The following is a 27,421-nucleotide window of genomic DNA, read 5'->3' as shown; positions in this document are numbered from 1 at the left end:
ATTGGTAAAACCTGGGCAAGATGAACGGTCATCAACCAGATGGCCTTCAACAGTCAATCTCTCCGCTGTGGGCCTTAGTTGTTGTATGTGGGGGCTGGGAAGAGAGGAGATGGCATCACTCATTTCAGTCTGCAAATGAGTGTTTATACTCTTCATTTAAGCAAAAGTCTCCAGGCATTTAGAGGATAGAATATTACTTTCCTTTTTCCTTTTTTTGAAGACTCCAAAAAAGAGGTAAAGGTACTTAACCTCTCTAAGGAGGACAGGGCAGGTGGAGCAGGTTGTACTCCATTCCCATTGTTGGTATCTACTGGGGACCTCCTAGTGGAGCCCAGACTCCTAGCCAGGAACTGTACATTAAAGGAGAATTCTCATGTTGTGTCTTGAGATCACATCAATTCCATTTGTCCTAAGTAGAAATCAGGTCACCCAGTGTGCCTTTTCAGCTTAGTGATTATAAACCAGACCATATCTAGCAGGTCTGCACACACTCTAAAACCTTTTAAGCTTTCTAAGTTTGAAACTGCATCAGTAAATGAACTAAAAGATGGTTTAATCCATGAAAACAGTCTTAATCCAGGATTGCTAATACCTGAAACCCCTGGTTTTCAGGAATTCCATAACCTCTGTAATAGTATATGTAAAACTATGTGCATATGTACACTTTCCTGAAATGATTGTTCATAGCTTTTAGACTTTCAAGTAGGTTCAGGATTCAAAAAGTTACAGGGTGGAGGGTACAGTTCAGCGGTAGAGTGCGTGCTTAGCATGCACGTGGTCCTAGGTTCAATCCCTAGTACCTCCATTAAAATAAACAAATAAATAAATAAGCAAGTAAACCTAATTACCTCCCTTTTACCCCTCAAAAAAAAAAAAAAAAAGAAAAAACAACTAAACCAAACCAAACCAAACAACCTGAAGTACAAAAAGGGTTATAAATGGTTGATTTAATAAACAAGTTGTTTTCACACTACCTTCTCTTTTTAAAATAAAAAATCTCCTAAATATTCACCTAAAAATACATACAACAAGGAATTCCTCTGCCACAACATTCTGTGTTTAGCTCTTCCTCATCAGCTCATGGAAGAGTCTATCACCACTTGATCTGTAAAACACAGGTGGCAGCAAGCCTATGAGGAAGAAGGGGCTGAGTCTAGTCCTGGTTTTGCTAAGTGATTGGATCTGCTATTTCTAATTACTCTAGACCTCAGTTTCATATGGAGATAATACCTGTCCAATGACATCCAAAGGTCATGGGGAGGATTAATATGAAATCAAAGTGCTTTGGAAGCTAAAAAGCTAAAAATACATGATATAAAATAAAGGCAGAAAGAAGAAAAGTTAGCCTAAAGACATAAAGTAAGTCAAAGGATGGAACTCAAGAGTTGAATCTCCCCCTATTAAAAATGTGCCTTTATTTCAGCTGAAGGAGAACATATGGCATGCCAGGCCTCCAAGTGAGCTTAATCAGGGCTGCATGGAGTTATTACAAATAAGAAAAAGAAAAAGAAAATTTATAACTTTGTAGGGTGCCTCACTGGCTTGGAGTGCACTTCCTGGAGAATTTTTGCACCTCTGTTATACCCATATAATATCAACACAGAAAGGTTGAGTGGTGATGTAATGTCTGAGGCCAGGCCATGTATTCAAGGCCATTTGTTGCATTCACAGGGTGCAAGTCAGCTCTTTTCTCCAAGGGATGAGATAGAATGATTCAATTATCATGATTTTAGGGGCCTTTGCCACCTATCAAGCTCAAAAGAAAGACCTGTGTAAGTGATCCCAATGTTTAGACACTCCAGAGCTCAGTTCTTTTAAGAAAACCTTTATTATATTTTCTCCTTCTTTCTCCATCCCACTTTCAACAAGATGTAGGAACTATTAGACCAGGTGTTAGATGAGACTAAACCAAGAGAAGATTTTTAAATTACCACACTGTCCATTTCCAGGTTACACATAACCCATTAGCCTGAAAGACTTATTTTCCAGAAGCCTGAGCTGCTCTGCTGGACTCTCAATCTAGGGCAAGAGCCATTTAAGGAATTGTGAAAGAAAGGAAACAAAAGCTGGGTACTGTCTTACAAGTGGTGTGCCAGAAAAGCTAGCAGGTGGAAAATTGGCCTTCTTTTTTAACCCAGCTAAGAGATTGGCTCACTGAATATACAGAGGGGAGTGTGAAGCTTGGGAGACAGAATGTACCCAAGTCAGGCTTCAAGGAGAAAATGAAAAACAAACAAAAAAGTTCAAGCATGATACGAAAGCAAGGAGAACTCTTGGGTTCAAGCAGCCTCCAGAGGAAGGAATGCTATTTGCAGTTTTACTGAAAGATTCTTTACTATACTGTAAAACCAGAAGGTGGGCTGGCTTTAAAATAATAAAGGGTCAAGGCTTTATGTGGGACTAACTGTTCCTGTTGATGCCCAGCCAATCTGAGGTTACTTATGTCATCTCATCTGATGATACAAGTCACCAAACTTGAGTAACTGAAAGATTATACTAGCAATAAACTAACAATGTAATTGTAGCCAAAAATAGGGGAAACAGAGTATATACAGGGCTTAGAATGAAAATCTCAGAGGTACTGTCTGGTAGTCATGTGAGTGTGTCTAACCACAGCAACTGGCACATAGTAGATGCTCAGTAAATATCTGCTTTCTTATTTTATAAGATGGAGGGGGAGAAAAGTCATGAAATTAAAATGAGTTCAGTAGGAAACAGGGAAAAGGAACCTTTCTCCACTCACCTATGAATTAGTAATAGACCAGGAAACTAAACATGACAGAAAAACATCCTGCTGAATCAGAGGTTTCAAGCTGGTGGCTCTAGAACAGAATAGGTGTTATGGTACACAGGTTTGTTTAATCTGCAACGAAGTATGAATCTGCTGCAATACTTAAAAATCAGGAAACTTCACATAAAAAAAAAATCTTTATTTCTGGCTTCCCTTGAAAAAAGCCAAAAGCCCTCTTGGCAACAATGGGCTGAAGCTGAGTCAAAGCTTCATTTACGTGGCATTCATTTAGATTTAGGATGGGGTGGGCTCTTTAGTTGGTCACAGTATCCAACACTCCCTATGTTTACTTCTAGCCCAGTTCACTCACTTTTGCTGCTTGCTTTGCTTCTGTTGGCATTAAGTTGTGACCTTTTGTACAGTGAAAAAGGGCCTCTTCTGAGAGCTCAAAAATCTGGGTTCTAGTCCTACTCAGCTACAAACTTGTATATGTCTTAACTTGTGTACCTAACCGCTCTAAGCCTATTTTCTCTTTTTTTAAACATTTTTTATTGATTTATAATCATTTTACAATGTTGTGTCCAATTCCAGTGTAGAGCACAATTTTTCAGTTACACATGAACATATATATATTCATTGTCACATTTTTTTCTCTGTGAGCTACCATAAGATCTTGTATCTAAGTCTATTTTCTCATCTATAAGAGTAAGGTTTGTACAAATTGAACTCTAATAGCTCTATAATTAGAATTTATCTAAATGGTGGCAACGAGCATGGGGAAGACACAAAGTAGACTGAGCCAGTTTTATACTTTATTCCCTGAGTCCAAGTTCTTGAAATGTTAGTTTCATTTTGAGGCTAATGAATTATCTAGTGATCCTAGGATAGTTTAACAGGAAGTACAGGCTCTCTGGCATAATACTGGGTTTGATTTCTGTGGAGTGAGCAATCTCACTGTAATTAAAAAACAGAAGCCTGTCTTAGATAGACAGCTCACTTACTGCCTTTCTTGATCATGTTCATTCCTATTATGGAAATTCTCAGATTCCTCTGGGATGGTTAGTTACCCAGCCTATGACTAAATGAAGAGTTCCAGAGCACAGAGCCTCAGGCTGTGGGCGTCCTCAAAGTATACAAGAACAAGATCAAATATAAAGACCAATATAAGGAAAGGGTAGGCTTTGGAATTTGAAAGTAGCTAAAAAGATCCTGTCTGAACTAGTCAAAGAATATACACATCAGTCCTGCAGCTCATACTGTAACCATGGCAGCTGCTGCTTTAGCCCTGAGTGTGGAAACTCAGAGCCCATAAGTCACCTATGAGAGACATGTTTTAGAAATGAGATAATAAGTCTGCCCTCCTGTGTCACACTCAAAAAGTATAAGCTCAGTAGATCAGTTTCACGGAAAATCCATTATTCAATTCATCCTCCTAAAGTCCCCAGAAGTTGACCAGGAAAAATGGTACTTATCAATCCTGATTTGCAATTAGACAAGCCTTAGGCCCAGAAAGCTAAAAACCACACATTGACCAAAGTACTCCAGATTCACTTCAACAAATATTTATTGTGCTCTCAGTGTATCAGGCATTGGAGACAAGACAACGATGAATTAGCTACATTTCTTAGTCCCCAACGAATGAAGAAAACAGCCAAACATAATTCTCTTACTTCCTATTCCCTAGGTTAAATACTTCTGATAATCTATATGAGGAATATAAATAGATTTTAAAGACTTTTAACTCTGAAATGGATTCAAAGTTAAACTCACTGACTTCGCATCCTCCTCTATCCATGGAAAACCACTTACCCCAACCAAACAGCAGTCTAGTTTGTCAGAGAGGATATATCACCATATATATGGGACAAAAATCATAAATAACGGTCAAATCTGAATAGAGAAAATCCAAAGCCATTCAATGTTTTTATCATTATACATAACCTAAAGGGCAAAAACAACTACATCTTGTCAATGTACATAACCAAGACGATGACAAAATACCTTGTGTGGCTCTACCTATGGTAATACCTGTACTTGTCCCCATGTATCTGGGCAAAATGGGTAATTATCATCTAGGTCAAAAGGTCTCAACCAGAGGCAATTTTCCCCCCGGGACATTGGGCAATGTCTGGAGACATTTTTGGTTTTTTTGGAGGGGATGTCTGGGGAAGATAATACTGACATCTAGTGGGGAGAGACCAGGGATGCTACTAACCATCCTATAATGCACAGAATAGCCTCACACAGCAAAAAATTCTCTGACCATACATGCACCCCAATGTTCACAGCAGCACATTTACAATAGCCAAGACATGAAAACAATGTAAATATCCATTGACAGATGATGTAAAGAAGTTGTGGTATGTATATATCTATGGAGTACGACTCAGGCATAAAAAAGAATAAAATAATGCCATTTGCTGCAACATGGATGGACCTATAGTTTATCATTCTAAGTGAAATAAGCCAGAAAGAGAAAGAAAAATACCATATGATATCATTCATATGTGAAATCTAAAACACACACACACACACACACACAAATGAATTTATTTACAAAACAGAAACAGACTTGTAGACATAGAAAACAAACTTATGGTTACCAGAGGGGCAAAGGGGTGGGAAGGGATAAATTGGGAGCCTGAGATTTGCAGACACTAATTACATAACATAATTTTATACATAAAATAGATTAACAACAAGTTTATACTATATAGCACAAGGAACTATATTCAATATCTTGCAATAACCTATAATGAAACAGAATATGAAAAGGAATATATGCATGTATATGTATGACTGAAACATGTTGTACACCAGAAATAATTGACACAACACTGTAAACTGATTATACTTCAATTTAAAAAAAATCATCTGACCAAAATGTCAATGCCCAAGTTGAGAAATCATGGTCTAAGTCTCTTACATATTGGTTAGAGGCCTTTGTTCTGGGTTTTTTAAGGACTATGCAGACAGGTTGTGGCTGCTAATACAGGAATTGAAAGAAAATACAGTATCATTCTCCTTCACTTCTTTCTTCTTTCCCTCAGCCCCTATATTTCTGGTAATAAAACCTACTAAACCATTACATTTAGTGCCTGCTCTTTATTGTTCAATGGAATAAAAGTCATATGCATAAGAGGTTGACAAAAAATGGAAAAGCAACAAAAGCAAGGAAGAAAGGTAGAGAGGAAGGGAGGGGCTTGGTTGTCATTTCCACAGCTAAATGAAACTAAACCAACCGTTCTGCAGCTGTTCTATTATGAGTCAGATCATTTCTAGAAGCTGTTTCTTTCTACCCAAGAAACAAATTGCCTATAAAAACTAAGTCATTCAAGCATTGTGGCCCCTCTAAGGAGGTATCACTTATATAACTGAGGCCACCTGGTGGTTTTAAGTGTAGATCGCAGCTCAGTAGGCAGTAGGACTCTGACTTGAATATAAATTCTGAATTTGGATATACATTCTGTATTACAAAAGGGGAAATCCCCTAACCTGGACAACTTAAAAGATATTCTCAGTTTCTTTAATGTGCAACTCAATTAAACAGGCATTTCCTGTGCTCCTGCTACATGTGCTAATCTTAAAGCTATGACGCTGGGGAGCCTCCAGCAACCTCAACAAGGGAGAATAATCTTACCTATTGCCTTCTAAAAGCAGGGTCTTCTCATAGAACTGTTTCTTTTATGCCCCTTGCACACAAATAACTCTAAAGTGGTAGAGTACAGTATGTGAGAATTATGTCAAAATTTGACATAGTTGATGGACCTAAAGAGAACACTAAGAATGAGTATGAGACTAAGGTTTCTCTTTTTCCAATTTGGATGTGAAATAGCAGTATTTGTTGTGCTTGAGAAGAAAAAAAAACTATTAGTTTATTTGATCAATTTCTCTTCATGTTTGCTTTAGTCAGCTTGATTACTCAGACCAGTCCAACTGGTCCACTCACTGACATCCACTTCAGAACTTCTATAGCCATGACAGACAGGTACAAGAATGCTAAGTATGTTTTTAAACTGCCAGCTCTAAGACAACATCAATATATCGACTCCCAGTAAGACTGAAAAGGCTGGAAACTCACAGCTTGGGATCTCCTTCCCAGTTGTGATGCTGGCTATAAAAAGGAAAAGAGTCAGCATCTGGCTTCCTCTCAAACAAAGCTGCCCAGCCCATTTCATCTAAGAAAAAGATGCCATCCCAAGGGGCTATTCAGGATATATGCCTCTTGGATGGTACTTAGGGTGTTTCACTCATTATTGTGTTTTTTTGATACAAAAAAGGTCTCTTTTTTTTGGCAGGCTGATTTTCCATGGGCTCCCTCCTTTCTTTTGAAATGATACATTCTTAGAATCTTAAAATCTGTTCACAAACTTGGCAGAGCTTGCTTGCTAGAACCATACTGTGGTTTATGGTGTGTGCCTCATATAATCCAATGGCAGCTCTGATAAAAAAACTCACTATTAAGCCAGAATGTCTCCAGACACTTATATAGCTTCCCCTCAATTGTTTCTACCTGACATGGCTAAAGAGAAATAAAGACCAATAAAGAAAAAGCAATCTGAGAGGAAAGCATGAGTATGGGATACAGGAGGCAGAAGGCACTTACCTGGTCACGATCGCCTGCAAAACAGCAGCTTTTCATGGTGCAAGAGTTGAAGTAACCCTGATTGTCAAACTGGAACACAGGCAGGCGGGAGTGGATGTCATAGAGCACAGGGGGCAGGCGACGCCTCAGGGCCAGGAGCTGGGTCCCGTTGCTGTTGAATCGCACACTCATGGCACTTTGAAGGGATAGGTTGCCACCATAGCGCAGGAGAGAACTGGAAGGCAGAAAGCAAGGGGATCGGGGATCAGGCATGAGGCAAGCTGGACAGGAGTCTGCAAAAATCACTGCATTTATTTCTTCCCACCATGTCCCCAAGACCTCCTGTCAGGCTTGCACTTCTGAATTTTTTTTTAAACAATTTTATTGTGCTATAATTCTACACAGTAAACTACATTTATTTCTGCACATCTGAATTTTGACAGAAAGGTATTTCTATGCAGTGGGCTAGAAGGTAATAGAATAGAAATGACTCTTTGATTACATTAAAGCAAGTTATTTAACCTGGCAGCTACCCCTTTCAATCTCCAAAAGGTAAATTACCAGTAAATTTATAGGAAAAGGATAAGACCAGCATCTTGAAAGAAGAGAGATATTAAAATAATTAGTTCTTTCATTAACTTGAGCTAACTACATAATCAAATAGATACTTGTCAGGACTCTGGGAAGTCAGTGGTGTCCACTCTAACTAGCTAATCAGGGATGGTATTTAAGGAATATATTTGTCCTCTGTATAAGAGATACAAGAACCATCAGCAAGAAAAACAGATACTTTATAGTTTATTCTGGATTTTTTAAATAATTATTTTATTGTTTAAGCATTCATTTTTGAATTTTAATATTCCATATGGCATAACTCAAGAGTAAATATTAAAGAAAAAATTTTAATTAAATGTATAGCAAGAAGTTACAACTAAAAAAGCAAGATGACTTGTTTCCCTTGACAATTCCCAACAAGCTTACATTTAGCTCTGAAATAAACTTTGGTTAATATGTATAATTTCATTTATCTAGTTTCAGCAGGGAGCAGTATGTTCTGGTTCACTCAATTTTCTTCTGTAGTTTCATAATCTTCATAACATTTTTAAAAAGTCACACAGTAAAAAAAAAAAGTCATACAGTATTGTTCCAAATTATTTTGATGACTCAGAAGATACTTTTAATTTTACAGTTAAGTAGGATGGCTGTGAACAGTACTAAGTAACAAAGCATATTATGTTTTATTTTTCTAGTAGTCAGTTTTAGTCTCCTTGATAACCTGGGCACTATTTTATTATGGAGGGATGGCTGCTCAGTGTTCATGTCGTAACCAACTTTTCTTTCTTCAATTCTTGGAGCACTGAATAACTGGTAGGAAAGTGAGCTTAAGGATATGTGCTGGAGTTGCTACAGAAATGAGGGCCACATCACAGGGCCAAACTCGTTCTGCCTCACAAGACACTGTGGTCATGGAAAGAGACCCTCGTAGGTTAAGGGAAAAAAGTTTATAAATTCTAGTGAATTACAGAAAGGGCCTCAAGATACCTAAATTAGAGCCTGGCAGATTTATTTGAAACATTTTTAAGAAAGAAGTTTTAAAGCATTTTACCAAGTGAAAACTTAAGAGAGAAAAACTTAGATGCTACCAGAAGAGGTTTAATATTGAATGAAAATAATACATTTTCTTTTCTTTCTTTTCTGGCAAGAGAGTGATGGGGAAGATTAAGGGGACAAGAAAGGAGGTATCTTGAAAACAAAACTAAACTGACCTAAATAAAACTGAAAAAGAAACTTGCAGACAAGCAAAAAAGAAGTTTATAAAAGTGAATTAAGTTATTTACAATTATAATAATGTCTATAGGTTTTATAGAGAATTACTTCTGTTATTATTATAAGCATGTTTGACTACTTGATGTAATTGAATTCATAATTTTAGTTTTTTCAACATGCTGCTATGTTAAACATAAATCCAAGAAGTTACCTCCTCTCTGAAACTCTGATATTAATTTTGATTCTGAAGACTCTTTAATACATTTTTATATATAAATTGAATTTATTTCATTATAAAAGTATAATGATATGGTATGTGGTATAAATCTTTTGTAACTGGCAAAGTACTATACAAATTAAAGAGATTACTACTATTGGAAAAAAAAAAAAAAGAAGCAGCAAAGGTGAGATCCCATGGGAAAAGGAGCCCCTGGACCACAATGCAAAGGAAGCTGTCATTCTGGCCTGGTCATAAAAACAGCCTGAACTACCACTAGCCACGGTCAGTCCTGTGTCTCCCAAAGCAGTCTTCTCACCAGAGGGAAGAATGCTCTAGTACTGCAGCTATGTTTGGAAACAAGGCTTGGGCAAAACAGACTTTAATTCTCTTATGTTTGGAATGGAAAGGAAGAGAGAAGTAACTTAGAAAACAATCCTTACCTAGAATTCCAAACATCAAGGAGAAGCCCAGTACCCCTGCAGGCCCCAAATAATAATCCCTGCAGATGAATGTTCTTATAATGGTCTTATACACAGGCCACACTCACTCACATACAGTGAATGAATGATGGGGCTGTTAGAGCCCAGGCATTTCCTTTACAGGGTGCCCACGTTGCCACAGGCATGTGGTGTTATCTAAACACCTAGCTCAAAAACAATGAGAGCCTTTCAACTCAAGATCAGCATGGAGTGTGCAAATAAACCAGCATCTGCAGGGCTGAAGAGGAGTAGGGGGTGGAAATAAGACTCAACAAAAAGAAATCTGGCCAGCCCCACCAGCCACAGCAGCAGGGGTTTGCATCAGCTCAGACATCCCTGACAGGAAAGCTGAGGCCTCTGGCAAATGCCCTTTCCATCTGCTAACAGGAACTTACTCAGCAGATTCTCATAAGACCTGCAGGAGTCTGCTCAGGACAGGGTTCTAGGACCACCCCATTCCCACCCAAGTCCTTGACCTATGTCTGCAATCTGGCCATTCTACAGGGGTCTGTCTGTGAGTTCCAGGAAAGTCACTAACTTTTCTCTGGCCTATGCTTCTGGGCAGGGAACGCCTATCTCTCGCATAAAGAGGGCACATAGGAATCTTGCTCCTAGAGTGTTTAGGGTTGCAGCCACTAAAACTGTACCAGCAGATTCATGTTTGGGCATAAAAGTCCATTCAGAGGGATAGACTGACACCTGAAATTCAGAAAGTGAGCTATGTTAATTGCAATCTCTCAGCAGGGGTTCTGTTGCTGGCTCCTCCTGTTGAGAATGGTAAGAATGATCTAGTTCATCAGAAAGAAAAAGCTTCTTTAGATGCAGTTTGTCCTCACAGTCAAGATATAAAGATAATGTCAAAAATCCTGTTGTTTATAATTACCAGCGTAAGCTGCGTGAGAAGTTAGCTGGGACTTTTTTTTTTAATGAAGATTCTCAGGATCCATCCATCTCCAGATATTCTAACTCAATCTGAGTAGTGGGCCCAGGAATCTGAATTTAATAAGCAACTTCAATTAATTATGATGCACGTGACTTTCAAACCACACTTTGGAAAACATGGTTCCATTTTGGAATTTAGGGTGGGGGAGCTAGGAGGGAAAATGAGGTAGAGAGGCACAGCAGATTACCAGGAGCTCAACAAAAAGCCAACCACACAACATGACACCTTTTTACAGCCCCATGTCTAATAATGGAAAGGATGCAAATTCCTTTACAAGATCAGAGTTCCACTCTACCAAAAATGCCTGAAATATTTTTTCCCGCCCTCAACACATTCCCTGAAGAAGTTTTGTATTTCCTCTTGGAGAACTGATGGTACCTGCACACAACAAGAATGCCTCAATCTTGACCTGCTTTCTGGATTCTCATTTTTTTTTTCCTGGATTCTCATCTTGATGGTACAGATGCCACCATATCCACTCCTCCAAAGAAATGGGCACCATTACACACCCAAAAGAAACAAGCAGTATATTGAAAAAACTAGCAACAAGTTAAAATGAGTTCAAATAAAAATATTCCTGTAAGAAAAATAAAAGCAGTACAGCCATTATGGAAAACAGTATGGAGATTCCTCAAAAAACTAAAAACAGACTTATAATATGATCCAGCAGTCCCACTCCTGGCATGTATCTGGAGAGAACTCAAATTCGAAAAGATACATGCACCCTAGTATTCATAGCAGCACAATTTACAATAGCTAAGACATGGAAACAACCTAAATGTCCATCGACAGATGACTAGATAAAGAAACTGTGGAATATATATATATAATGGAATACTATTCAGCCATAAAAAGGAAGGAAATAATGCCACTTGCAGCAACATGGATGGACCTAGAGATTGTCATTCTAAGTGAGTAAGCCAGAAAGAAGAAGAAAAATACCATATGATATCACTCATATGTGGAATCTAAAAAAAAATAAGACACAAATGAACTTATTTACAAAACAGAAAGAGACTCACAGACAGAGAAAACAAACTCATGGTTACCAGGGGCAGGGGGGTGGGAGGGGATAAACTGGGAGTTTGCAGATACTAACTACTATATATAAAATAGATAAATAACAAGTTTATACTGTATAGCACAGGAAACTATACTCAGTATCTTGTAGTAATCTATAATGAAAAAGAATATAAAAGAAAAAAAGTATGTTATCTGTATGACTGAAACATTATGCTGTACACTAGAAATTGACACAACATTGTAAACTAACTATACTACAATTAAAAAAAAGAAAAAAGAAAGGCAATAAATCTATTCCCAACCTATCTTCTACCAAGGATTTGTCACAAAATGCAACAGGAATGGGGTAAGAGGTAATCCAAGGGTCAGCATACAAAAGACCCAGGACAAAAAGCAAGAGAATCTCAGAACATGAGGAAAATATTCCTCCCTAGTATGCTCCCCTGGTTTTTACTTTTTGGTTTTTTGGCCCCTCAAAAATACTCAGTTGGACTTCTTTATTGCTCTGGCGGGATAAAAGAACATTTGAAAAAGTCTTTGGCCAAGGTTAAAGTCTTGGAACAGAAGAGAAACAAGCTGAGGCTATTTCCAGAAAAACTGACTGGGAGTATCACGTCCAGCACAAGGTAGAGCATCAATAAACGTTTCAAGATCTGGATCCTTGAACCTAGATTTCCATAATTCCATAATTAAGTAGTTTATCAGACGGTGCCAACAAGATTTTCCAAAGCCTACTGGCATGAATTTCCTCAGAGTGTCTACGTGAAAGTTTCCTAACACCTGTGAAACGCTCAGAAGCAAGGTACTGCTAATCTAATTCACAGACATCAGAGCTGGTATTGGACAGCCAGAGAAGAAAATTCAAGGTCCCATAGGTGGGGGAAAACCTCTCCTCTCCAGTTTGTTTTAGGATAGGATGACCCATAAGGAAGAAGGGGGCATTTTGTACATTCTCTAACACAACCCACAGAACATGACAAGTCCTAGAGGAAACTAGAATTAAATAAAAAAGTGAACAAGTTCAAAAAGTCCCAGCCCATTCCCACACTTCCATTCAAGTGTGTTCAAAGTCTCAGTAATCCTTTAACCATTTCTTTTATGTGAGTTGGGAGGGGAAGAACCGGGCTTTCTCTTTTATTTTTTCTAACACAATCCCTAGTCCCAAGATTGAGCCTTCTCTAGAGGACACCAGAACTGTTGGACAACAACCCTGAGAAAGACACATTTGTCATCTGTGACTGAACAAACTTACTTATTTTCCCTAGAACATGACCCACTGCCAAGACCCTCTGGTTTGAAATATACATACAGGTTCAGTGTGCGTGGCAAAATTTTCTTTCCTTTTTTTTTTTTAAAAAATTGAAGTATAGTCAGTTTGCAATGTTGTGTCAATTTCTGTGTACAGCATGTTCAGTCATACATATACACACATGTATTTGTTTTCATATTCTTTCATTACAGGTTACTACATGATATTGAATATAGTTCCCTGGGCTATATACAGTATAAACTTGTTATTTATCTATTTTATATATAGCAGTTAGTATCTGCAAATTCCTTCCTTCTTTGAACATCCAGAAATTCAAGTTTGACTGAGGTTGGAAGAAGGACTGGACTAAAGTTCTATTAAAAAGATCTTCAGGTAATCAAATGGCATATCTAGTCCCTCCATGAAGCAAACATGGACGGTAGGCATTGCAGTGCCTCTAAATCACATCTTCCAGAACAGGTACATGCCCAGAGCTGAAGTGATCCAGAGCATAAATTTTTGCCTTTGGCTCAGAAATCCCAAAGCCACACAGAACCACCCAACCAAGATCTCAAAATGAATTAAGAGGCAGTGTCATAACATTTGTTCTAGGACACTCATGACTTTTCTCCAGAATTAAGGACTCAGCATTTAGCCATCTCAGTTCATCAAATGACATGGCTTATTCAAACCCCTCCCCTTTATTCCAGTTGTGCAAAGTAGAGAGGGATTTCATAAGCAGCCATTTAATCTTCATCTTAAAACTATTCTTGGCCCTACCTTCTGATAGACGTTACAAAGCATCAGCCTTGATCTCATAGTATATAAAATCAGAGAGGGTTTAATGAATAGTGGTTGACAGGAGAAAGGAAAAAGGAAGGGGAAGTCAGGAGACTGAGATGGCACAATTGCTACGGCAACAGTAACAGTGCAGAAGGAGTGGGTGGGAATATAGGCAGGTAAACAGGCAGTCCCTGATGACAGGAGAAGAAACTGAGTGGGTGTGCTGTTAGGGTACAAGGCCACAAAGCTAGAGGAATGTTAAAGAGGGAAGGGGCAAAGTCTAGAAAAAATACAAAGCAGAAGAGGATCTGAAAACAAAAATCACAATTTGGTATCGTCCAAGAACACTTATGCAAACAGTGGAAAATAAGAGAAGAGAGGAACATAAAGAAAAGGAGAGAGAAGGCCAAAGTGCTGACTGATGAGACACGATTACAGGAAGACAGCCTGTTTCATACAGAAGCCACTTACTGAGAATGTGTCCAAAAACCAAAGTCATTTCTAGTTGTCAATAACAGAAATGTCTTAGGATAATGACTTTCAAACTTTTTTTTATAGTAAAGCTTTGTAATAAGTACGCTGTATACTGCATTGCAGTACACCCTTATTTATTTAGTATAAATTCATCAAACAACTTACCGCCTACTGTGTGTAATGCACTGATCTTCTGTTTTTTATTTAATAAAGGCTTGTGACCATCTAAATTAATTTCATGGTTCAATGGACTACTTGAAAAAGCTTCCTACCTTATTTCTTTGCTTCCACTCCCCATGCTTCAGTCTATCTTGAACAAAGCAGCCAGAAGGATGCTGAACCATGAGTCAGGTCATGTCATTCTTTTGCTGAAAATCCTCCAATGGCTTCTCATTTCAACGAGATTAAAACCCAAATTCCTTTTAATGCCAACAAGGCCCTGGACAATCCCAGCTGCCCCATCCCTTTACGTCTCTGATCCCACCCCTCCTACTGCTCTTTTTACCTTACTCTACTTCAACCACATGATGCCTCCTCACTGTTCCTGGAACATGTCAGATAGACTTCTGCTTCAGGGCCTTTACACTTGCAGATTCTAAGGGAATGTTCCTCTCCAGATATAAGCATAATTCATTCACTTAACTTTTTTTTTTCTCACTTAACTCTTTATTCAAATATCCTCAATTAGCCCTTCCTGATACTCCATACAAAAATGCAACTTCCCCAATACTCCCTGACTCCCTTGCCTGATTATTTTTCTCTACTACATGAAATCACCATCTTACATACCAATACATACCATATTTTTTACATATTTATTTTGCTTGTCTTTTCCCACTAGACTATTACCTTTTATATCTTTTCCTGTGCATCCCAAGTACTTTAACAGTGCCAGACACATAATAGGCATTCAATAAATAGCTGTTGCATGATCTAATGGATCATGAGTAGCAATCTGAAAAACCCTGACTTAGAACATTAAAAAAAAACATGCTCCACCAAGGTTCACCTGGCTCCTGACATCTGTCTGCCCATGAAACTTAATTGTGAGAGGCAAGTAGCAGAGCAGCATAAAATCAGAGAAATAGCAGAAGGCTTTGAGGTCATCTGAGCCAAAGTCTTCCTTCATAGGCAAAGAACCGTGGCCCAGAAAGTAAGATGATTTGCCAATGACCACTCAGGTCTCCCTCTCTTCACTGACACCACCACACATCTTTCAAATGAGTTAAATTTATCTACTTGTTAATAAGCAGTCAACAAGGAGGAAGAGCTTTAACAGGTAAACAAGTATCAATTATATTTTGTGCTTTAAAGCAAGTTCTGCTATTTGCAGAATAAAAGTTGAAAAGGAAAATTAGTAATTAAATTTTAGGAAGTCAATTACAGGCTGAAAAAAAGAAAATTCATTTGTCAGATTTCAGAATGTGAACAGTGAATTCTACAGGTTTTGAACACACGCTCTACCCAATTATATTTAAAAACAGATAGTGCTAAACATTTGGACTGATGTACGTACTGAGACCAACATGAAGATACATTAACTAGACTATAGGATTTAGGTAATTTCTACTTTTTTTTTTTCCAAGTTTTTCTACAACGAATATGAACTTCTCCTGTAATCAGCAGAAAATACGTTATTCTAAAATGCCATCTCAAACACACTCTTTTAATTAGGGAGCCACAGAGAGCTTTGAGAAAAGTATGAGAGTGGGGAATTTAAAGAGCTTCTTAATGGAAACTTCAAATAATGTGCTGCCCCATAGAATTCTGATGCAGATGGTAAATTTGAAATGAAATCATTTTAAATTCCTATAATGATAGTCAAACAAACATTTTCAAAGGACTCTGAAAATTTCAGAGTCCCTCACCAACCTTCTCAATGAGGGTAAATAATATCCCTCCTTTGATGGGTTTCTTAGTACCAAACAGGCCTCCCTTGGTTAGCACTGGACACAGTACCAGGTTAGATCTGAAACTACACTCAGTTTGACTTATTTCTGTAGATCCACCATCCCACTTCCAAAGCACCCATAAATAAGTGGCAAAGTTGTATTATTGGAATAAAAAAACAGATTTAAAACACAAAGTATTTTATGCAGAATCCAGAAACATTAGCAATGTTCTTGGGAAGTCTTCCATACATGGGAAAATTTATGGGTAAATGAAGCCAAGATTATGAAGAGTGTACTAAGAAGTTCTTACCTACAAAATGTGACTCACAGCAGATAAAATACAGGTAGTCAAACCTGAGATAACAACTTAAAAAGTTCAAACTATGAAGAATTCACTGAAGGAATTATATCACAATAGATACCCTTGAGGAAGCAACAAGTTCTTCATTAAATTTAATTGCCAAAATGTTTGTATGTAGATTGCATCATCTAACCCTTACATTAATCATTTCAAACTGAAGACCAAGGTCCTGAATGCTTATATGACTTGGCCCTGGCCAAACAATAAATGAGCAGCAGAAATAGGCCAAGCAAGTTTCTTTCTGCTTCTTGACTCAACAAGATTTCACAGAATACACTCTGGAGATGGATTATTCCACCCAGCAAAAAGAACAGCATCAGATGACAATGCATCAGGGCCAGAAGGATTCATCTAAGTCATTCACTTCATAACCTCCTCTGTAGTACAGTAACTCATTTATTTACTTATGCATTTATTGAATAAATACTTACTGAATACCTGACAACTATTCTAGACATTATGCTAGGCAGATTCAAGATGAAGTAAGATGAAAAAGATACCCTCGAGAACTTATGATGGACAAGAAAACGAACAGTTTCCTTCCATAATGCGAACAGTGTTGTAATAAGGGGAGCATGTGCTTTAACAGACATAGGAAGAATATCTACCCTCTCCTGGGGAGACAGGAGTGGGAGTGGTCACAAAAGATTTCCTAGAAGAAAGATCTAAGCTGACGCTTAACAGAGAGAGTCAGAGTTGACTCAAAATTTTAACTGGCAAAAGAAATGAGGTAAACCTAGATATGTTAATGTATGTATAAATTCCCAACACATACTGATGAGTGAAATAGTCAAGTTGTAGAATAATTGTATAGTAGTCATCACTTGTGTGAAAAACATACATGCATATAAAGTCATCTATTTTCTATGGGTACATGTATAAGCGTATTAAAGAAAAGCAAAGGTTCTGAAGACATATAGTACAAACTCCTAACACTCATTTACTCCCAAGGGAGGGGGCAAGGGGCCAGGACTGGAAGAGGCAGTCAGACTTTAGCCTTACTGACAGTCTTAAAAGGAGGATGTTATTATCTATTACTTGCATTTAACTTTTTATTTTGAAGTAATTATAGATTCAGAGGAATTTGCGAAGAAATGTACAAGAAGGTCCTTTACACCCTTAACCCAGTCTCTCCCAATGTTACCACCTTGCATAACTATAGTAAGACACCAAAACCAGGAAATTTACATTGGTACAATCTCTAGAGCTTACTCAGATTTTGTCAGTTACCACATGCACTCATTAGTGTATGGGTGTGTATGTGTGTGTGCACACTCATGTCCATGAGCTTTATGCAACTGTATCAACTGCATAACTTCATATAACCACCACCATAATTAAGATACTCACCACAAGACTTCCTCATGCTACCCTTTTATAGTTACATCCACACCCTCTACCCCTAACCCTAACACCTGGCAACGACTAATCTTTTCTCCATCTCTATAATTATATTGTCTCATGAATGTTATATAAATGAAATCATGCAGTATTCATCCTTTTGAGATTGGCTTTTTCATGCAGCATAATTCCTTTAAGATTTATCCAAATTGTTGCATATATCAATATAGTTCACTTTTTTATTGCTGAGTAGTAGTCTGTTGTATAAATGTACCACAAGTTTTCTTTTTTTTTTTTTAACTATTCACCAATTGAAAAACAAAAGGGCAGTTTCCAGCTTTTGGCGATTATGAATAAAGCTGCTATGAATATTCATATACAAGTTTTTGTATGAAAATAAGTTTTCCTTTCTCTTGGATAAATGCCCAAGAATGCAACTGCTGGGTCAGATAAGTTAATTTTTAATTTATAAAGGAACTACCAAAATATTTTCTAGAGTGGCTTTACTATTTTACATTCCTACCAGCAATGTATGAGTAATCCAGTTTCTCCACATCTTCACCAGCATTACTTGTATTTTAAAAAGCTAAACTAAGAAGTCAGTCAATATATTTTAAAACAAAAGGAAAGACAAAACCAGACATCTTAACTTCCTTATGAATGTAATAACACCATCTAGGAAATATTTTTGTAAGCAAAAAAAAAAAAAAAAAAAAAAAAAAAGAAAAAAAAGAAAAAAAGAAAAAAATCAAACCTGAATCTGTTCGAGTCCCTAGATCTAATACTAATTTATGAAAAAACTGGGGTAAGAGGGAGCATGCTAAATGATGGTGTAAGAATGCAATCAGTATTCACTGGGGATTGGTTCCAGGACCCCCACAAATACAAAAATCAGTAGATACAAAACCTGAGGGTACAGAGGGTTGACTGTATAATATAAGATGTGAGAAATTCCATAAAACAATCTAGTTTCTTTAACAAATAAATTATAAGAAAATAAGTGAGAGGTAGGAGTAATCATAGATTTAAAAAGACTTAGAAGCTATGTCAACTAATTGCTTTGTATGAACCTTACTTACTTTTAATTAAAAAAATTTTTTATTGAAGTATAGTTGGTTTACAATGTTGTATTAATTTCTGGTGTACAGCACAGTGATTTAGTTATATATACTTCTTTTCATATTCTTTTTCATTATAGGCTATTACAAGGTATTGAATATAGTTCCCTGTGTTACACAATCGGATCTTGCTGTTTATATGTTTTATATAGTAGTTAGTATCTGCAAATCTCAAACTCCCAATTTATCCCTCCACCTCCACCCCATTGCCTCTGGTAATGACAAGTTTGTTTTCTATGTTTGTGAATGTTTTCTATGTTTCTGTTTTGTAAATAAGCTCATTTGTCTCGTTTTTTTAGATTCCACATATAAGTGATATCATATGGTATTTTTCTTTCTTTTTCTGGCTTACTTCACTTAGTATGACAATCTCCAGGTCCATCCATGTTGCTGCAAATGGCATTATTTTATTCTTTTTTATGGCTGAATAGTATTCTTGTGTGTGTGTGTGTGTGTGTGTGTGTGTGTGTGTGTGTGTGTGTGTGTATGTCACATCTTCTTTATCCAATCACCTGTCAATGGACATTTAGGTTGCTTCCATGTCTTGGCTATTGTCAATTGTGCTGCTATAAACACTGAGGTGCATTATCTTTTCAAATTACAGTTTCCTCCGGATATATGCCCAGGAGCGGGACTGTTAAATCATATGGTAAGTGCATCTGTAGTTTTTTAAGGAATCTCTGTACTGTTTTCCATAATGGCCACACCAAACTACATTCCTACCAACAGTGTAGGAGAGTTCCCTTTTCTGTATGGACCTTATTTAAATCCTGATTCATAAAAACTAATTGTAACATTGATGAGGCAATTAAAGAAATTTAAACACTCATTAAATATGCAATGGTATTAAGGAATTACTGTTAATTTTTAGGTGTGATAGTAATATTATGGTTTTTTTTTTTAAAGAATTATCTTTTTATGGAAAGTAATTTGGCAGCTTCTTAAAGTTTTAACACAGGATTACCATATGATCCAGGAATTCTACTCTTAAATAGAAACCCGAAAAGAACCTAAAACAAGTACTCAAACAAAAACTTATTCATGAGTCTTAACAGTAATCGTAATAGCCAAAAGGCAGAAACAATTTGAATGTCCCTTAATGGATGAATAGATCAACAAAATATGGTATATATCCACACATAGAAAATTAGTCAGCCATAAAAGGAATGAATTACTGATACATACTACAAGGTAGATGAACCTCAGAAACATTATGTTAAGTAAAAGAAGCCAAACAAAATGTTACATCATGTATGAAATATCCAGAATAGGTAAATACATAGACACAGAAAGCAGACAGGTGGTGGCCAAGAGCTAGCAGAGAAGTATTCTGGGAGTAATCGTTTAATGGGTAAGGGTTTTATTTGGAAATGATAAAAATGCTTTGGAATAGACAGAGATGGTAGCTGTATGACACTGTGAATGTACTAAATGCACTGAATTTTTCACTTTTAAATGGTTAATTTTATTTTATGAATTTTATCTCAATTTTTAAAAAAAGAATATCTTTCAGAGATACATATTAAGGTATTTACAGAGGAAATGATATAATGTTTTTTGAAAATGCATTCAAAATTGGGAAGGTCACAGATGAAGAATAAATGAAATAAGATTGCCCATGGGTTAATTATTGAAACTAGGTGCTAGGCATACTGAAGTTTATTTTACTATTAAATATATGTGTGTATATGTGAATTTTTTTAACATAAAAATTTTTTAGAAGAATAAAGTCAAGATTTGATATTAAAATAAGAGTCTACTCGACTTAGGGATTTGACATCACCTCCTCCTGAATAACAAGAGTTGGAGAGTTTTAAAGGGAGGATATGAACTGGTACATGCTTCCAGAACTCCCATCCATTAACCAGACATTCCTGAATAGCTCTGGTCTGAACCTAAGTCTCTCGCTATAAAAAGGCACATTTGTACTTGGTGAAAACTAATGGACACAGGGAAGCTCTGGCCTAAAGCCTGAAGATCTTGGGTCAGAATGAACATAGCAGCAAATTCAACACAGACCTCTGAATAACTACAGCTTCCACCTTGCAGAATAAGCAAAGTTGCTAAATTACTGGGGGTAGGGGTACCTGTTTAAAAAAAAATAGCAGATTCACAATTCAATCACTGGGTCTGTGCTCCAGGAAGCAGCACGTTAACAAGCTGCCCAGGTGATTCTGCTGCCCTCTAAAGTTTGAGAATCACTGGGTTAGGATATTGGGACCCTGGTGTCTTCCAGTGGACAAAGCTGACTCTAGAGCTCCACCTTGTGGTGCAAAAGCTAGAAAGCAACTTGACCAGAATCCTTGGCTTCCATTCATCACTCTGACAGGTGTCCAAAGCCTGGCAAGAACCATAACAACCTCCTCTAAGGGTTTACTCCCTAAAGATGACATTTTGATCCATGTCATCATACTCAGGGAGTTAACAGGTTCAGAAAACATTATAGAAAGCTAGCTTTGTAAATACATACTATTTTGGAATGAGTGTAACACTGCATTCATTTGATATTTATTGAGTGTCTGTAACATTCTAAGCACTATGCTAGGCACTACAGGTTAAAGATGAATAAAACACGGTCCTGTCGTTTAAAAATCCACAGAAAAACATGAGATGTAATAGTACACATTGAGACAAGTACTTTCTTTCTGAGAAGCAACTCCTGGGCACTGGAAGGAAATTAAGATTTTTTTTAATACTGGCCTACCTGGACATAAGGCTTACTCATATTAAAGACAATCAATGATGGCAAACGCAGTAACTGAGACATGCAACATGAATGCCACAGACCATTAGTTCTTCAGAGAGGGTCTGAATAGAGCGCACTCTTCCACTAGAAGTGAGAGAAAGCTTCACTCATTCAACACATACTCTGTGCCAAAACCGTGCTAGGTGCTGGGGACACAGTGAGTAAAGGAAGCTTGAAGATCTAACAAGGATGTTTTCCCTGATGGGGTACCATTAGATCCTGGACCTTGAAGGGTAACTAGGATTTGAATAGGAAAAGAAAAATTATGAAAAAAGGAGAAATTCTCAATGTGTGTTTGTATGCAGAAGAGGAGTTACAAAGGGAGAAGGGACACTGGCACCACAGAAGGGGTAGACTGCTTGCTTAATGAGTCTTTATTTCTCCCAGTAAACTAGGTCATACATTAATTCCAAAAAAAACCATTTCCTTGGAGTATCCCACATTATAGGTTCTGGAGATATGGCCATGAACAAAAATAATGAAAAGCCACTAACACTACTGGGTAGGGGAATGGCAAAAGTGAGGTTTAAGGTTATGTGCTATGTGTCAGAAGCAAGAGGTAGGTTAGGAAGCCAGTGCAGTCAACACCTTATGGAAAGAGTGCCATAGACCTGAAATAGGGCAGGGGCTTTAAGAACTGAAAACAGCGGCCAGGTACTAACACAGAGCAGGGCTGGTTATGGCAGAGGGGTGGAGAGACAGAAGAGTCAAATGGGATTCTGGGACTTTAGCCAGGACGGTTACAAGAGTGATGGTGACATTAATAAAAAAACAAACAACTTAAGAAAGGAATATAGTTTTAGCAGGGAAATAAGCTTTTATTACAGGCTTCAGTAGATGGAACACTTGCCTGAGTACTGTATATGTACATATAGATAGTAAAGACGGGTGAGTGGGAGGAGAGAGAGAGAAAGCAGTGGCCAACTAGAAGGCATGTCCCCTGACTAGAGCTATGCATTCTGACAACTGAACTCCAACCATTCCCAGCTTTTCTCTTGCAGTTTTCTATAATACCATCTGAACTGTTAGGTCCTCCTGACTCCTCTCCCTCTTTTTCCCCTTCCAGCTGCTCCAAAAATTGCTGGTGATATTGCTACTACTATTGGAATCATAGGGAAGAAAGTAAATACCCACTTGAAGACAACAGTGACCTTGGGTTCTTCTTCTTCCTTTTTTTTTTTTTAATGTACTTTAACATATAATACATTACACTACTTCTAAAGCATACAGCTCAGTAAGTGCTTTTGCATAAATATACACTCATGAAACTATCACACAGGTAAAGACACAGAACACCTGAAGTTTCTCTCGTGCCTTCTTAAGTCAATACTCTACCAAGACCTAACCACTATTCTGACTTCTGTAACCTGCCTGTTCTTTAATAGCATACCAGTGAAATCACACAGTATTATGCTCTTTTGTATCTGGCCTCTTTCATTTAACATTATGGCTAGGAGATTCATCCACATCGGTGTGCGTTATCTACGGCTCATTCTTTTTTACATCTGCATAGTATTTTATAGTACGGCTACTCTGCAGTTAATCCACTCTCCTTTAATGGACATTTGAGTTGTTTCCAGCTTTGGGCTATCATGAATAAAGCAGCTGTCAATATTCTTGCACGTGTCTTTGGTGGAAACATGTACTCAGATATATCTAACAGTAAGACTGCTGAGTCATGGAGTCATGTTTAGCTTTAGTCAATACTGACAAATAGTTTTCCCAAATGGTTGTCCCAATTTACACTCACCTAAAATGTGTAAGTGTTTATTGCTCCATACCTTTGACAACACTTGGTACTATCAGCCTCTAATTTTAACCATTCAGGGTATACACTGATAAATCATTGTGGTTTTAATTTGCACTTCCCTCATGAGTAGTGAAGTTGAGTACCTTTCAAATACTTATTGGTTATTTGGATATCTGTTTCTGTGAAGTGCCTATTCAATATTTCTGCTCATTTTAAAAACTGAGTTTTGGGTCTTTTACTTACTGATTTATAGTTTGTTACATATTCTGAATGTGAATTGTTGTTTAATACATGTATTATGAATATTTTTTCCTAGACTATGGCTCGTCCTTTGACTCATCTTTTCACTTAATAGTGTCTTTGGTGAATAAAAGTTCTTAATTTGAATGAAATTCAATTCATCAATTTTTTGTCTTTCATGTATAGTGCTTTTGGGGTCCTGTTAAAGTTAAGAATCTTTGTTTACCCTCATGGCTGTGCATTCTGTGAGGTCTGGAGAGCACCAATCTTTAAAGTTTCAACAAAGGATGGGTGCCTCTTCCAGCCTTTGAAGTTGAACCCCTGGGCTCTATTTTCCACTAACAGTACAAGCAACCCTCAAATGCAATGTGGGCAGAGACTGTCCGGCTGCTCAGAAGGCAAGGAGTTAACTTAATTTGGTCTCTACAGAAGGATTGGCACAGGCTCAGAAAACAGACCATTAGTCCCCAAAGCCAGATGAGTTCCCAAGAGCAATTTCTTTCTAATAGTAGAATTACACTCATTGCCCATTTTCAGATGCGTCATCTACACAACACATAAAAGCACTGGCTTATAAGGCAAGTCTTTACAGGAATTCCTGGCTTGCCCTAGTTTTATTATTGAGTGGGAAAGAACCACTGTCTTTATTAGCCTTGTCAAAGCAAGACATTGTTACTTGTCACAGAACTAACAAAAACTGACAGAAACTAAAGACACGAGAAGGGAGAGAGGTGGTGAGCTAGCAGACAGCTAAAACAGGCAATGAAAACGGTGAGACAAGGAGAGTAATAGCAGGGGAAATTTCACTTTTTCTGAATGCTTTGGATGTTCAAGGATCTCAGTTCTGAAAATTGTTCAGAGACCACTGCAACTATCCAAGCAAGACATCATAACTTGGATGTTGGTAATGACAAAGGAGAGGATGGTTGTGAAAAGACATCAGCAGAAATAATGTAAATGAAATAAATGAAGCCCTGCCCAAACATGCAATGTACACTTGTATATGTTAAGTTTTCTCTTATCCAATCACTTATACTCAAGTTCCCCACCCTATGGAACACTCTTTATCAGTAAAATCCCCAAAGTCAACCTTCAAACTCCAATGGCTACATGGCCAGGGAAGTAATATAAATGAGAGAAGTACACCTGGATCAAGACATCAAGGACTGGTGGAATCCTTAACACATCATAAAGGGTTAAAGAGGAACTCATGGCTCAGCTCGTATGACTGCTGCCACATGAGAACAGAGGTCCAATGATAGATCTTTTGATTTTTTTCAAGAGATGTTAGAAATTGTGATTTTTCTGTGTAATTTTCCAAACACTATTACATTATGTAGGCCAAAATATCTCTGTGGGTTGAATTTGGCCTATGGGCAACTAGTTCACAACCTCTGTTCCAAAACTTTACAAAAGAAAAATAAGTAGCATGTGCAGGTTTCCAGGGTTAGGAGAACAAGAAACTTGGAAAGTCAGCATGTAGACAGGGGCTGGGCCAGGAGACAGTGAAAAGGGAGGCAGGATGTCTAAAGGACTCAGCCTTCAGAGTTGGATAGGTCTGTATTAGAAAAATTTGAGAGAAATTCTGACAAAGTTTTATTGCAAGGAGGCCTAGATGAAAGAACACTAGAATATACAGGGCCCCTAACTGATTTAAAAGCAGGGGAAGATATTATACATACACACGTGTATTATTTCATCTTTCTGTACCTTGATTTCTTTATTATTAAAGTAAGAATAATAGAATCTACTTCATAAAGTTGTCATAAGGATTAAATAAGGAATTCTTCTTATAGTTGTCATTATCCTTGGCAAATAACGCCTAATAAATGTAGGCTATTATTTACTATTATGAGACACTGAGAGGTGGAATAACATGCTCAAGATCACATGGCTACTAGGTGGACTGCCTGCCTTTGTGCCCAGAATGTACAGCTTCAGCTCCTACACTCTAAACCATCAAGCTCTTCTGCCTCCCTTTACCCTCACTGGGCTAGTTTCTTAATCTGTACAATGAGGAAGTCAGATCAGTCCCTTCCAGAGCTGACATTTTACTCTGCCAGCCACTCTCTGATCAGCTTATTTCAGGGCTGTACAGTGGGACAAATATGTCCCTGTTCACACTCCTACGGGATAACTAGCTAAGGTAGAGAGGCACATCTTAGGCTGGGGTAGGGCAGAGAAACCGTTCCAGCAATGGAATCATCCAGAAGGTAGGTTAGGAAGGACAAGGTATTCAGTGTGAGGCCCTGATTGTTCCACAGGGATTATTTTTATCTCTAGAAGGCCAGTGGGCCTCTCAAGTAGGTCCAGAATTCACACGTGTGCCCAACCTATTACAAGCTGAAGTCACTTATAAGCCTGCTAAGGAACCACAATAGGCTCTAAATCCAGAATCTTTAGAACACCAAGCGACTCATTTTCTTGGGGTTCAAGGGTCTCTATGAGAACCTGGTAAAAGCTCTCCCAGTCCCCAAAAGAAAATGCCACATGTGCTCAGATATGCAAGCACACATGATTTTACCTGCAGTCATAAGGGGTTCACAAACTCCCTAAAATCTTTCCCTAGACTTTAAGTATCCCTGAAATAGATCTATCCTATTCCAGGCTTGTCCTCCCAGGAGATTCAGAATTGTCCCTAGATCTGGGTTGGGGTTTCTAGGCAGCTGTGTTCGGGAGACAAATCATCTATTGCAACTCAGCATAATTAACCCCACATGGAAAAGATAAAGGGCCAACTCTTCCTCCCCACACCTTGTACTGAGAGAATTCAAACAGAGATCTGCAGTTTAATGTCCGAACACCAGTGGATGTGAAGGACAGTACCCCAAGAATATTTCATGTTCCTTTTCTGCCTCATATCCATAAAACCACACAGAACCTTAGAAAAGTTGAAAGAAATAGGTAAAAACATCCTAGGTCTCTGCAGTACTGCACTCCTCCTTTTATTCCAAGACAGGAAATCAGTCAAGATTGCCAATTAGTTTTATTAGTTGACTTTTCTCCCATGTGGGCTTTGAAAACTATAGATTACCAAAGGAACCACATAATCTCACCCATAAATGACAGGGTAATCAAAACAAGAAGATAATATTTTCCCCCCATAAGACTTGCAAAAGTTTAAGTGTTGATGAGAGTCTGGAGATACACGTAGTCTCATGCAGTTGGTAAATAGGATTAAATCAGTGCAGCCTTTAGTGGTGGTGGGAAAATCTGGCAATTTTTATTGTAAAACATACACCCTTTGGTGCAGCAATTCCCAAGATACTTCTGCAAAGGGAGGCCAAGACAGATGTGCAACCATATTCATGCAGCACAGTTTATAATAGCCCAAACTGGAAACAAGAAGTCTGGCTGTTGGATACATCATAAGAATGGAATACCATGTAGTCATTAACAGAATGTGCTAGAACTGTAAGTGCTGATATGAATAAAAAGCTCCAAGACATAGTGTTAATTGAAAAAAGAAGCTGAGAACAGTGGTAAGCATTACATGGTTCCTTTACTCTAAATTTTTTAAAGGATACGTATTCTTTACACTAATTATACACATTAAATCATGTCTGGACAGATACTTAAACTGTGTGCTGTAGTTACCTTCGGAAAGAAGAGATTAGGAAAGAGAAGAACCATATTGATGTACAAACATTTAAAATAACATACAAGGAACAGAGATAATCTCAACATGAGATTTTCCTTCTTCCTTTTTTTCATTACAC

At 37.7% G+C, this 27,421-nt stretch overlaps 1 protein-coding gene across 3 annotated transcripts in view; it reads right to left on the bottom strand.

Moving 5' to 3' along the window:
* The window catches only part of DCAF5 (DDB1 and CUL4 associated factor 5), a 92,206-nt gene that overhangs the window by 32,847 nt on the left and 31,938 nt on the right, over positions 1-27,421 (bottom strand). For all 3 annotated transcript variants that reach the window (XM_010962308.3, XM_045522146.2, XM_045522147.2), the window contains exon 6: positions 7,338-7,551. In XM_010962308.3, coding sequence (XP_010960610.2) covers positions 7,338-7,551 — 214 coding nt within the window. The remainder of the gene's footprint in view (positions 1-7,337; positions 7,552-27,421) is intronic.

This window comes from Camelus bactrianus, chromosome 6, assembly GCF_048773025.1.
Source record: "Camelus bactrianus isolate YW-2024 breed Bactrian camel chromosome 6, ASM4877302v1, whole genome shotgun sequence".
Classification (NCBI taxonomy): domain Eukaryota; kingdom Metazoa; phylum Chordata; class Mammalia; order Artiodactyla; family Camelidae; genus Camelus; species Camelus bactrianus.
The sequence above is the reverse complement of the archived record's forward strand: the minus strand, read 5'-3'. Positions and strand labels throughout refer to the sequence as shown.